This window comes from Giraffa tippelskirchi, chromosome 4, assembly GCF_054371585.1.
Source record: "Giraffa tippelskirchi isolate mGirTip1 chromosome 4, T2T-mGirTip1v1.2.pri, whole genome shotgun sequence".
NCBI lineage: Eukaryota > Metazoa > Chordata > Mammalia > Artiodactyla > Giraffidae > Giraffa > Giraffa tippelskirchi.
In genome coordinates, this window is record NC_137278.1 from 91,727,124 (window position 1) to 91,740,995 (window position 13,872).

General features: G+C 47.6%; 1 protein-coding gene across 3 annotated transcripts in view; it reads left to right on the forward strand.

The window, feature by feature from the left end:
• The first annotated feature begins 1,741 nt into the window (after window positions 1-1,741).
• HK2 (hexokinase 2) overlaps window positions 1,742-13,872 on the forward strand; it is a 65,155-nt gene continuing 53,024 nt past the window's right edge. For all 3 annotated transcript variants that reach the window (XM_081595862.1, XM_081595865.1, XM_081595864.1), the window contains exon 1: window positions 1,742-2,225. In XM_081595862.1, coding sequence (XP_081451988.1) covers window positions 2,163-2,225 — 63 coding nt within the window. In that variant the 5' untranslated portion in view covers window positions 1,742-2,162. The remainder of the gene's footprint in view (window positions 2,226-13,872) is intronic.

Here is a 13,872-nt window from a genome sequence, read left to right on the forward strand (position 1 = left end):
TTGCAGATGGCACCCCTTTGCTTATAAGAGAAGGACAAACTCCTCAGTAGAACACTGCAAACCCGCATCTTCCCTCCTCTGTGATCTTTCCAACCTCAGGCTTGCTGTTTTCCACAATCACTGATCTCCCATAGGCTGCAGTCCCTCTTGCTGGCTTCCAGCATGAATAAAAGTCTGGTGCCAGCATATGATCCAGCAATCCCACTCCTGAGCATATACCCAGACAAAACTGTGGTTCGAAAAGATACATGCACCTCTATTTACAACAGCCCAAACATGGAAACAACTTAAACACCCATCTACAAATGAATGGACAAAGAAGACATGGTATGTATGTATAATGGATTCCTCAGCCATAAAAAGAATGAAATAATGCCATTTGCAGTAACATGGGTAGACCTAGAGATTATCATACTAAGTGAAATAAGTCAGAAAGAGAAAGACAGAGAGAGAGAGAGAGAAAGACCAATACCATATAATATCACAAATACCATATAATATCACTTATATGTGGAAGCTAAACTATGACACAAATGAAACAGACTCACAGATACAAAGAATAGACTTGTGGTTGCTAAGCAGGAGGGCAAGGGGAGGGAAGTATTGGGAGTTCAGGATTAGGATATGCAGACTATTATATGTAGTATGGATAAATAATAAAGTCCAACTGTATAACACAGGGAACTGTATTCAATATCTTGTGATAAAGCATAATGGAAAAGAATAGGAAAAAGAATATACATATATAACAGCATCACTTTGCCATACAGCAGAAATCTACACAACTTGGTAAATCAGATATATTTCAATAAAATTTCTAGAAAAAGGAAAAAAAAGTTTGATGCTAGACATTAGCTGTGGCTCCTATTTGTCTCAGAATCCCTAAGCCACTCCACTCCACACATGGCCACGGTCATTTGGTTACACACTTACCACTCACCCAGTTTCACTCACGCATCAGTCCCACAGTAGCAGACAAAAGTTCTTTTCTGCTTTCCACTTCCCGGCTCTTAGAATGGCAAGATGGGACAACTAATAGGGGAAAGAATAGGGCCTCAAAGTCAGAGGGACATGGGTTCCTTCCCTTATCTGCCACTCATTAACCGGGTGATCTTGGGCAAGTTTCTTAAGAGCTCTGTATCCTCATCTGTAAAACAAAGTAAAACTCACATCCATTCAGTTTTGTGAAGCTTGGCATAAAGTAAAGCAGTAGTTGTGGCGGCTAACTTTGTGTCAGCATTGCGCGGACGCCTGTAGCCCCAGTAGGTGAGAACTAAGATGCTTCAGAAATGTGACCCGGTAGCAGGGGCCCCTCACATGACCCCGAGATGCCAGACAGTGTCTCTCTCCCCGCCCAGGGCGTGTGCAGGTCCGCTGACCCGTCTTTCCAGTCACCCCACACTCCGGGTCTGTGATCATGCACCCCCCACCCATAGCTGAGCCTGACGCCGCGTTGGCTCATGCGCCTTTCCGCGGCAGCCTCTTGCCACGGACCACACGTCTCATCCTCGGCGCCTGGCCCCGCCCCCCGCCCCAGGCGCGCCTCTTCAGCTTGCCTACTCCTTGTCTGAGCGGCCGCGCCCGCGGGCCGTAAGCTCCGACTGGCTGCGCCGCGGCGGCGGGCGGCCCGTAGGCGCACACACCCTCCCCGCGCAGCCAATGGGCGTGCGCGCGTCACTGACCCGGCGGCCCGCGAGCCGGCAATCCCTCAATAAGCCACATTGTTGCACGAAACTCCAGCACAGGACGCCGCTAGCACCGCCGTGACACCTAGCCGAGAAGATCCGCGGGCGAGCGCAGCCCACGTATGAGCCGGAGAAGTCCGGTCGCCCTAGTGAAGCCGGACTTCGATTCTTTCTCAAGTTGAGCCTTAGTGATCTTGTGGCTGAAGTTAGTACTTTGACAGTGGGACATCCCAACACGTCGCCGGGAGTGACTCTTGGTCTCCTTTCAGCAGTTGCGACTACCAAAACCTGTTTTTAGCGACCCGAAACCCTCCAGCTGTGCGCGCCATCGTGTGCTTTCTTTGTGTGCCTCCCGGACTCACCAATCCCGGCCGGGCCGCCAAGTCCAGGTACAAAGCGGTCCGACCGCGCCGCTCTCCTACCCCGCACGCGCTCCGGCCTCGGTTTCCCAACTCTGTTCTGTCGGGAGTTGGCAGAATGATTGCCTCACATCTGCTCGCCTACTTCTTTACGGAGCTCAACCACGACCAAGTGCAGAAGGTAAGTAAGCGCGGGAGGGGCGGCTGGCTCGCCTCTGAGAACCTTACTTTGTTCGCGGCTCTCTCTCCGGGGTCCCGGCCGACTAGGAATCTCCTCTTAAACCGTGCGGGGACCCGCTTTCTCCCCATTCTGCGCCGCGGACGCGGAAAGTATCAGGACGGCGGGGAAAAGCCCTGGGCTGGAGGAGCCACGTCCGCTAGGCACCGGCAGGCGTGTGCGCGCGTGCGAGGCTCTGGGGCTCGTGCACCGCGCGGCTCTCCCTCTCTGCTATCCCGAGCGCGCTCGCGCTCGCGCTTCCCCCCACCCCCCGCCCCTGGGGGGCGGGCCACCCAGCACGTAGTCTGTGACTGCTGGTTCCACGTGGGAGGAACCCCCCTTTCGCAGCCTGTGTTCCGGCCAGAGCACGTGGGGAGAATCGTGGCTGGGCTGGGGAGAAGACTCGCCGCGCGGGGCTGCCTGGGTTCCTCCCGCGCTAAAGACGGCATTTCGGGGACCTGCGATTCCCTCTAGCGTTCCTCACGGCCTCGTGGGAAAAGACCATACGGGAAAAAGCTGGGAAACGGGCAGAGGAACTTCGCCCGCCGCGCCCCTTTTCCGGAACTGAGGCGCCCGGAACCGAGGCTCAGCTAGGGACGTACGCCCCCTCCTCCCCTCATCCCCGGCGCCCGTCTCCGGACCGCCCCGCCTCGAGCACCCCACCCCTGGGCCCGCCTCCAAATGGGGGGCGGACTTTGGATATATAACTTTTGGTGTTCCCAAAAGTTTCTCCAAGAGGACCAACTCCACAACCCCCTCGTTCCTTTGCCGTCTTCCTGGGGATTTTTGTCGTTCTGGAAACGAGCTTCTTCCAGTTGTAGGCCTCGACCTGTCTGCCCACTTTCTCTCTCAGCAGTGCCCCCAAATCGGAGCTCTTGCTCGGGCCAGGTCGTTTACGTAAGACGAAGCCTCCTGCCTCCCCTGGAGCCTCGCTCTCTGTGCCTCCGGGTATGGGGTGGGGGTGGGGCTAGCCAGGGCCCCAGGCGCTCTCTGGGGGAGAATTGAGTTTCTGAAATGCTGGAGATTGCGGGATTGGCTCCTGCCCTGGGCCTCAGCTAGGATTTGAGAGGAAGGGGTGGGCGGGAGTGGAGGGTGTCCAGATCTGTGAGTCAATGACGAAACGTTGCTCAATTACATACTTGAAATTTCTGTCTTAGTGGGAACACATTTGGGGGAAAATGTTTTGACATTATCTTTCTGTGGGGCGACCTGCTCATACTCTCTTTCTGGTTGATCCTGAGAGCGAAGGAGAGAATGGTGGGTTGCCATCACAGTGTTTTCAGAGCCGTGGCATATGAATTCCAATATAACATGAAGTTTCCTAGCCTCAAACTGGAGTAGGGAGCAGACGGCAGCTGGTTTAGTTGAGTTTTACTCTGCTTGTGAGTGACTGTTACTCTCTAACTCAATCCTGGGAGGAGGCTCAGCACTTTAGTTTAAGTACCTGTCTGTCAGAGGCAGCCTCTTAGCTTTGGGCTTATCTAACCAAGAAGTGAGTTAACCCTTGTGGAAGACTGTCATTTCTTGGCAAGTCCTAGAATTCAAAGCTTGCTGTTGTTCAGTCACCCAAGTCGTGTCCCACTCTTTACAACTTCAGGATGTCAGGCTCCTCTGTCCTTCACTGTCTCCCGGAGTTTGCTCAAATTCATGTCCATTAAGTTGGTGATGCTGGGGCTTCCCAGGTGGCTCAGTGGTAAAGAATCTGCCTGCCAATGCGGGAGACGCAGTAAATGTGTGATTCCTCTAAATTTAGGTAATTCCTCTAAATTATCTGAGTCGGGAAGACCCCTTGGAGGAGGAAATGGCAACCTGCTCCAGTATTCTTGCCTGGAAAATTCCATGGACTGAGGAGCTTGGTTGTAACCTTGTGGGCTACAGTCCATGGGGTAGCAGAGTTGAACACGACTGAACAACTAAGCATCCACTAATTGGTGATGCTATCTTACCATCTCATTCTCTGCCGCCACTTCTTTCGTCTTTAGACTCTCCCAGCATCAGGGTCTTTCTGATGAGTTGATTTTGCATCAGGTGGCCAAAGGTGTTGGAGCTTCAGGTTCAGCAGCCCACCTTCGGATGAATAGTCAGGGTTGATTTCCTTTGAACTGGAGGGTTATTAAGCCAGGGGTGGTCTTCTCAGTTGGGTGAAGTATTGCCCCAGGACTTTTAAATTTACTCACTCCTTGTTCAGAGGATGGAACCTAGGTCCACAAATTTACCCTCCCCAAGCCAGAGGATGAAAGCTAGGACTGGAACCTTACTGGCCTGGAATGGGGAGTGGTCATCCCTTTAGTCCCAGATTGTAAAGAGAATTACCCAGGATATGTAGAAATGAGTTCTAATCTCTGTTTTGTGGTTTATTAACCACAGGACCCTGAGCAAGTCACTGTGCTTCTTTGGACCGCCAACTTTTTTTTATTTTGGAAAACAAGGATGATAAACCTCAAGTTTCTCCACTTTAGGAAATTATGATGATTAAGCACAACAATGTAAAAAGTTCTTTATTGTGGGTTTCTCTGCACTTGCAGCTACCTTTCAGCGGGTGAAGAGTCTCAGGGACACTTGGGTGTATTTCCTCTAAATTACCAGTGGGGGCAGAATTGAGTCAGGCCTTAACTCAGTAGTTGTGGAAGCTGGAATTTAGTCTCCCAGTTTGCTGCTGCTGCTGCTAAGTCGCTAAAGTCGTGTCCGACTCTGTGCGACCCCATAGACGGCAGCCCACCAGGCTCCGCCGTCCCTGGGATTCTCCAGGCAAGAATACTGGAGTGGGTTGCCATTTCCTTCTCCAATGCATGAAAGGGAAAAGTGAAAGTGAAGTCGCTCAGTCATGTCCGACTCTTAGCGACCCCATGGACTGCAGCCTACCAGGCTTCTCCGTCCGTGGGATTTTCCAGGCAAGAGTACTGGAGTGGAGTGCCATTGTCTCCCAGTTTAGGTGAGCAGTAAAAAAGTTGGAGAAAAAAGATGAGAGTGAAAAAGTTGGCTTAAAATTCAACATTCAGAAAACAAAGATCATGGCATCCAGTCCCATCACTTCATGGCAAATAGATGAGGAAACAATGCAAACAGTGAGCAACTTTATTTTCTTGGGTTCCAAAATCACCGCAGATGGTGACTGCAGCCATGAAATTAAAAGACGCTTGCTCCTTGGAAGAAAAACTATAACCAACCTAGACAGCATATTAAAAAGCAGAGACATTACTTTACCAACAAATGTCCGTCTAGTCAAAGCTATGATTTTTCCAGTAGTCATGTATGGATGTGAGAGTTGGACTATAAAGAAAGCTGAGCACTGAAGAATTGATGCTTTTGAACTGTGGTATTGGAGAAAACTCTTGAGAGTCCCTTGGACTGCAAGGAGATCCAGCCAGTCCATCCTAAAGGAGATCAGTCCTGAATATTCATTGGAAGGACTGATGCTAAAGCTGAAACTCCAATACTTTGGCCACCTGATGCGAAGAGCTGACTCACTGGAAAAGACCCTGATGTTGGGAAAGATTGAAGGCAGGAGGAGAAGGGGATGACAGAGGATGAGATGGTTGGATGGCATCACCAACTCAGTGGACATGAGTTTGAGTAGGCTCTTGGAGTTGGTGATGGACAGGGAAGCCTAGCATGCTATAGTCCATGGGGTCACAAAGAGTCAAACACGATTGAGCAACTGAACAGAACTGAACTTAGGTGAGCAAAGCTGTTTGATTCCAGCTGCATTTGGGAAATAGGAAGAGAATCAGAGAAAATATTTTGGAAATATCTTTTAAAGTTGATCCTTGAAGGAAGAATTAGGAGAGAAGGTTGAAGCTTGAATTTTAGAGTTTTTTGAAAAGGCCTTGATTTGAACTCTTCTGAAATCTCTATCATTTTATATATACTGGGTTGTAGTCTGGGGCAGGGAAAGTTTAGGTTCATCTGCCCAAAACTAGCCCCATCAGAATCACTTGTCTCCTGATAGACAAGTCCAGTGTTTTGTGCTGTTAGGAGAGTAAGGGTTATTTGCTCACTTTTGCTAATTTGAGAGTTTGAAACTCAAGAGCAAACACGTATAGCATTTACTGTGTACCAGGCAGTTTTAAGCTCTTTACATCTGTTATTAGCATTTGCTCTTTACATCTGCTCTTTAACGTTCACAGCAACACCATGAAGTAGATACTATTATCAGCATCCCTGTTTTACTGGTAAGCAATTGAGGCACAGGTGACTTGTTCAAGGTCACTAACTTTTTTGTAAGAGCAGGGAATTGAAGCCAAGCCAGTTGGGTTCCAGAGGCCCTTGCTCATGACCACACTCCCTGCCTCTGGGACCATTAGAAAACTCCATCCTGGTCTATGTCTGTGTTCACTTTTGGATGCTGGCAGCATCTTCATCCAGCATGTCCAGGAATGCAGCTAGCTCTCCTCTTGGTCAGATTAATGGCACCAGTACTCTCTGATTTTTCTGGCTGAGATCCCTGGACTCATTTAATTGAATTTCCTTTCTGATTGCTATACCTTTGTCAGCTGGTCTCTGGGTTACTTCAGAGGCCTCATGGAGTTTGTTTCTAGTCTCTTTCTAGAGTTGGACTAGATCATTTCAGAAGCCTTTTAAGACCTTGTACTATAACTTTATATGTGGAATCTAAAATATGACACAAATGAACTTATTTATGAAACAAACAGACTCACAGACAGAAAACAATCTTATGGTTACCAAAGGGGAAAAGGGGTGGGGAAGGGTAAATTAGGAGTTTGTGGTTAGCAGATACAAACTGTATATAAAATAGATAAACAAAGTCCTATTGTATAGCATAGGAACTATATTCAGTATTCTGTAATAGGGCTTCTCTGGTGGCTCAGTGGTAAAGAATCCACCTGCCAATGTAGAGGACATGGGTTTGATCCCTGATCCCGGAAGACCCCACATGCGGCAGAGCAACTAGGCTCATTCACCACAACTATTGAGCTTGTGCTCTAGAGCCCTGGAGCCGCAACTACTGAAGCCTTCACGCCCTAGAGCCTGTGCTCCGCCACAAGAGAAGCCACAGCGATGAGAAGTCCACATATTGCATCTAGAGAGTAACCCCTGCTCCCTGAAACTGGAGGAAAACCTATGCAGTATCAAACAGCCAGCATGGCCAAAAATAAATAAATAAATTTTTAACAATGCTTTAAATAATATCCTATAATAAACCATAAAGGAAGAGAATATGAAAAAGAATATATTTATCTGAATTACTTTGCTGTATACCAGAAACTAACACAACATTGTAAATCAATTATACTTAAAAAAAAAAAAAGACTTTGCACTGATTGCCCTCTGACCCCAGCTCCCACATCAGCCTCATCTTCTCTTTCGTCCATTCCCCAGAGACTTGCATCACCATTCCTCTTAAGTGTCACACCTGTTCACACTAGGTGCTTTTGTGTGGTGTTTGTATCATCCCATTGTACACTGGAGTTGGTAGTTTCAGAGAATGGAGAATCCTAGCTGTTCACCTTTATAGCCAGTTTGTAGCTACTAGAGAGGTGCTCAGTGAATGCAAGAATGAAGGAGTAGACCTTTCTGGAAAAAGAACCTGAGTAACTGCGGCAGGAAGTGGAGGAGGGTGAGAAGCAGCTGGGGGAAGTGCTGGCACTGGACTGAAGGGGTGAGTGGATGGGTGGACCATTGGTTTGTGAGCTATTCCCTCATCAAGTCCTGAGGTATGGTGTGAGGCTGATCCTGAGGAGAAAGAGTGGCAGGGAGAGATGGAAGGATAAAGAGGGTGTTTTCTGTCTTCTACCAGTCAAAGCTTTTTGTCCTGTCTGGAGACTTAGAGGATTCTTTTAATTAATTGAACTATAATTAATATACAAGATACAGGATTTTTTGTCTCCTAAGGATGAGAATCAGGATTTACCATGGAAGTGAAATGAAGTATGCATGCCTTGCTTTAGTCATTAACCAGTTGTTTTAATAGCATAGACTGGTGACATGCAATCTTGGAATACAGATCGTTAATTTAGGCTCTTCACTAGATTAATGAGGGGTAGCTTTCAACTCTGAACTTAATGAGAGGGGGGAATATCTTGGAAGCAGAGAGGTTTAACAGAACCCCCAGGAGATAAGAGTTTAATGTTTTTTGAGAACCTGCTGTGTGTACAAGGCCCTCTAGATAGTATGTTGAAAATTGAGACTAAGACACCTTTCAGCTCTCTGGTGAGATAAGGCTCCAGGAATAGATACTTTACATCCACTGAAGGGTTGTGGCAGTTATTCCCGTGGGATGGGGAGTTAAGGGCCTCGAGGGAATGTTGACTGGTATTTTTGAGCACCTACTCTGTGTCATTAATCTTCAGATAGGGGATGAAATTGTGGGAGTAAAAGGATTAATTAAAACCGTAATAGCTCAGCACTAAAGAATCTGCTTGCAAAGCAGAAGACACAGGAGATGTGAGTTCAATCCCTGGGTTGGGAAGATCTCCTGGAGAAGGGAATGGCAACCCACTCCAGTATTCTTGCCTGGAGAATCCCGTGGACAGAGGAGCCTGGCGGGCTACAGTCCATGGAATCTTTAAGAGTCGGACACGACTGAAACAACTTAGCACAGGGACACGTAAGATTATTTTTGGCTGAGTTAACTGACATTGACAGGTAGGTACAATTTGGCACATTTGTTCAACTTTAACCTAGTACTTAGTATCTTAATACTAAGCCCCTTTCCTGCTCAGAAGACAACTGATGCTAACAAGAGTGTTTTGTAGCTTTTTTAATATGCTTTTTAAATTTATTTAAATATTTTTTGGAAAAAAATTTTACAGTGTTATTTTGTAGCTTTTACTCATCATCCATTTGTTTTGTATTGTCAAATTTATATTTTGGAGAGTGGCCAAGAAGCACTTTTTTCTTTACCCCTGAATGAATTAATATTCTCTCTGAGCCTCCTCAGACAAAGCCAACATATATTTTTACGTTGAACTTTTCAAAGTTGAACTTTTCTATCACCCTGAAGAGTTTGAGGGCAGGCAGGGTCCATTTTCCAGGGGGCCTCAAAACTGCACAAGCCGTAACAGTTTTCTCAAAAACTAGCAGCCTTGGTAAGGAGATCTGGTACATTAAAAGAACTCAGGAACCCCAGAAAACTGGCTTCCTTTGTTCACATACTTCCGGTTTAAAAGATGGCTTCTGATAACTGGTTCCTCTTTATCATTGTTAAGTTTTGAAGTCAGCAAGTTTGGTTCGTTTTCCAACACTGCATGTTACCTGTCTTTGACTTTCCAAAGCAGTTGGGTTGGAGACGGGGCAAAGCAAATCACAGAGTTCATTGGCTGTGACTTAATATCTCACAGCATTGATCACAGGTGGCTATTTCTGCTTACTTTTAAAGCAATTCTCTCAGCCTCAGTGCTGTTGACATTTTGGGCTGGATAATCTTGTGAGGGGCTACCTAACCTATCATAAAGAGCAAGAGTTTTTCTCCTAGTCCAATTTACAGGGGCAAAGACTGTGTTTTTTTTTATTTGTTTTTAACTACTCCTTTAGAGCAATGGTTTTCAACTATTAGTGATTTTGTCCCCCAGGTGTACTTTGGTGGTGTCTGGAGACGTTTTTGGTTGTCACAAGCAGGTGGATGAAGATGTGTTATTGCATCTAGTAAGTAGAGGCAAAGGATGATGGTAAACATCGTACAACGCCCAGGACAGGTTCCCCTCCCCCGCAAAACAAAGACATTTCTGACCTCAAATATCTATGGATTGAGAAGCTATATCAATAGAAGCTGCATCAAATGGAATAGTCTATCCCCCATTCTAGTATTATAGTGCATCGCTAAATGGTCATAAAGCTACTTAGTAGTAGCTCTGATGAGGACCATAGTTCTTAGCTCTCAGTGTCCCATGTCGTGGGATAGTCATGGGGGGAAGTGGCCTTTTACAAAAGGTGAATTTACAGTGAGGTCTGCAGACCACAATAATTAACATGTCCATGGCCCTTGGCTGAAGTGTGGGTTACCTGAGTTACTGTTTTTCTGTCTTCAACCAGAGAAATGTGGGCAAGGTGAGAACTCCAGGCAGCCACAGGAGAGAAGTTTGCTCAGCTGATCCCAGGAGAATCTCACCCTGACTTTTGTTGGGGTCTCCCTGAAGGCCAGGCATTGCCAGGCTTCTGAGCAAGGCAGGCATGTGAGGTGGTGGAACTACTATCGCTGGGAACAGAGGAAAGGGGCTGTCAGTACCCACTGAGGGACAGTCCAGCAGCCTCTAGGAGGGTCTCTGTGGTGACAAGTAGAGCCAGGCTTCCTGGGGTTGAATCCTGGCTCCCCACAAACCAGCTGTGTGAACTTGGGGCAGTTATTTAACCTCTCTAGGCCTCAGTTTCTTCTGCTTGTGAAATGGAGAGTGGATAGCACCTTAATAGATTCTTTGTAAGGATTTAAGAGAGTGAATATATGTGAAGTTCTTAGAGCTGTACCTGCCAGAGTCAACACTTAACGTGTCACATATTGATGGTGGTGGTTTAGTCACTAAGTTGTGTCCTACTTATTCCTACCCCATGGACTGTAGCCCCTGCCAGGTTCCTCTGTCTGTGGGATTTCCTAGACAGCTGTCAAATATTAGTACATAAAGATATTCTCAGATACCCAGCTGTGCTGGGTGGGAGCAAAAGAGGCCCTGTTTCTTTTTTCCTAAGAGCTTTCAGGGTGGGTGGGTTCTGGCCCATTTATGTTCTCTGTCTGATGTCAGACTAGAGCAGAGGACAGGGAGGATAGAAGGATGGAAAGTTCCTAAAGCTGAAGAATAAGGAAGCATCCTCACTGCTCCCTCCAACTTCTAAAACCTTCTTTTTCCTGGGCAGAGGAGACCCACTTTTGAACTCTTCTTCTAACTTGCTTTCCTCCTGATCCTCTGGGGAGGAGGTAGCAACCCCGTTGGGTGGGTGGGTCTTTGGGATGCCTGGGCTGTTTTGGTGCACCTTAGTTGAAGCATCCTTGGGAAGTCATGAGAGACACAGTTGCACTGAATAGTCGTAGCATTAGTTCAACCTCTTTTCCTTGTAGAAGCCTGGTCCCCTCCCCATTGGCACCTCCCCTGGAGGGCAGAATTGCACAGGCTCCAAGGGCAGTTGCTGAGGGTACTTATGCTGAAGTTGGCTTGTGAGATGCTTGCTCACACTTCCTCACATCTGCCACAGACTCTGGCTTCCCACTGGGGGAACCACTTGAGGTATCTTGTGCTATTGAGTCATAGGGCTGGGTCATAGTAGGTTTCAGCCCCACTGACCCTGGAGTTTCAATGAACTGAATGGCCATTCTTCCTTTTTTTTTTTGGCACATTGAGTGTAGAGTCCCTGGCCATCTTGGTTCTCAGCAGAGAGCTCTTTGCCCTTCATATACAGACTCTGGGCTGTCCAGTTTGACCTCTTCTGAAATTAGGGTGCCTGGGGTTCTTGACAAAGCCAGAGAGGACCCTCTGTGTGGGACCCACGCTGTACTTCTCTCATTCCTGTACAGCCTTTGTCTTGTCTAGATTGTCATGGCTAGACAATCTCCTTTTTCCCAGAAGTGTCATGCTTTTTGCATTTTTGTCAGTGGATCTCTAAGGATCACTTCCTTAATAGTTCTTCTCTGGAGCAGCATTGTTGTTGTCGTTGTTCAGTCGCCCAGTCATGTGCAACTCTTTGGGACCCCGTGGACTGTAGCACGCCAGGCCTCCCTTTCCTCATCATCTCCCTAAGTTTGCCCAAGTTCATGTCCATTGGTTCGGTGATGCTATCCAGCCATCTCACTCTCTGATGCCTTGTTCTTCTGCTGTCAGTCTTTCCCAGCATCAGGGACTTTTCCAATTAGTTGGCTATTTGCATCAGGTGACCAAAATACTGGAGCTTCAGCTTTAGCATCAGTCCTTCCAATGAGTATTCAGAGTTGATTTCCTTTTAAAATCAAAGATTTTATTTGACTGGTTTGATCTTCTTGCTGTCCTGGGGACTCTCAAGTGTCTTCTCCAGCACCACAGTTCAAAGGCATCAGTTCTTTGGCACTCTGCCATCTTAATGGTCCAGCTCTCACAACCATACCTGACCACTGGGAAGACTATAGCCTTGACTATATGGACCTTTGTTGACAGAGTAATCTTAGAGTTAAGAGAGTGAGTCAGGTCTGAGGACCTGGCTCTGGGAAACCTTGGTACCTACCCACCCAGCCTACTTCCCTCTCCTCAGCTTAGCAGCCCTGTCCTGGAGGCTTGGATATGGTCTATGTCCTTGGAAGGCTTTATTCCCAACCTCTTCCTTCTGGCATCTCCATATTGTCTGATAAAGGAATGAATCCAGATAAGCTATTGAACACCTTTAATTTGGGCTAAATAAGGGAATTTGAAGCTGTCACTTTTCCTTTTTGCCATTTGAAGGACTTTTTCCTCCCAGATTTTCCTGTTTCAACCCCTTCTAATGAAGTCTTCCAGCCATTTCCTATCAGTTCTCTTTTCCCCTCAATTCCCAAAGGCCTTAAAATAACAAACATGTGCACCACTTACTAAGTGCTGGACTCTGTCTAGGAACTTGACCACAACTCAGGCCATCCTCCGGCAGCCCTCCAGGGTAGCCATTAGTACTGCCTATTAGTCAGATGAAGACACCAAGACACAGAGAGGGACAGTACCTTGCTCAAGGGCAAGCCAGCCTTCACACCCAAGCAGTCTGATTCCAGAGCCCTGGCCTTTAGCCCCAGCGTGGGGCTGCCTGGGGCAGCTGGGAGTGGCCAATTGTCTTTCAGTTTCATGGGGTTGAGACCAGTGTCCATTGAAAGGGACCTTTGAGCTCATCTAGTCCAAACCCTTCATTTTACATCTGAGGAAACCAGGTGTCTTGTACTAAGGGCCCAGCCAGGAACCCACTTTCATTCCCCACCCCCCACCCTCTACCCCCGCCTATCCTGTTTCCTTTCAGCACCATTGGTATAGCATGAGCTCTTCCCATCATTCAGATGTGGGCTTCCCAAGAACCACAAGCAGAATTTGCTCTGTGGCCTATTCCTATGATAACCCTGTACTTTTTTTGTCCAAACTGGATCACTTGGGAGTAAAAGGGGACATTGTTAACAGTTATGCTGCTAGCACGCCAGGCAGATTATCCTGGGCACACTGGGATATATGGTTGCCCTACTTATGGTGGGTGTGACGAGGGTGGGTGGGAAGGTCTGGGGCTGGACATAGTACAAAGGGACAGACCCAAAGGGGTTTGATCCAGCAGGTGACAGTTGGCAGCACACAGGAATGGGAAGTTCAGATGCCCCTGTGGGAATCTGGGCTTAGGCGCAGAGTCTGTCTGGTCCCTGGCATATGGCTGTCCAGAGGAGGCTGAGTAAGGGATCTGGGGTACAGGCCAGGGCAGCCAGGTAGATGGGGAGGAAACTCTGCTGCCAGGATCACATGCAGTGATCCTGAAGAGCAAGGCCAGTCTGAGCACCTGGGCAGTCTGCAGTGGCCAGCACTTCTGTTACTCTCTCTCCTCCCCTTGGGGTTCCCTTTGCCCCTTTATGTCACCATAACAGGTGTGTCTTGAGCACCTACTGTATCTCAATACTGAAATAACTCTGGTATCACAAATACGAAGTTGGGAACATGTAGTCAGTGCCTTCAGTCCTCTGGGGCCAGTGAGAGCAAGA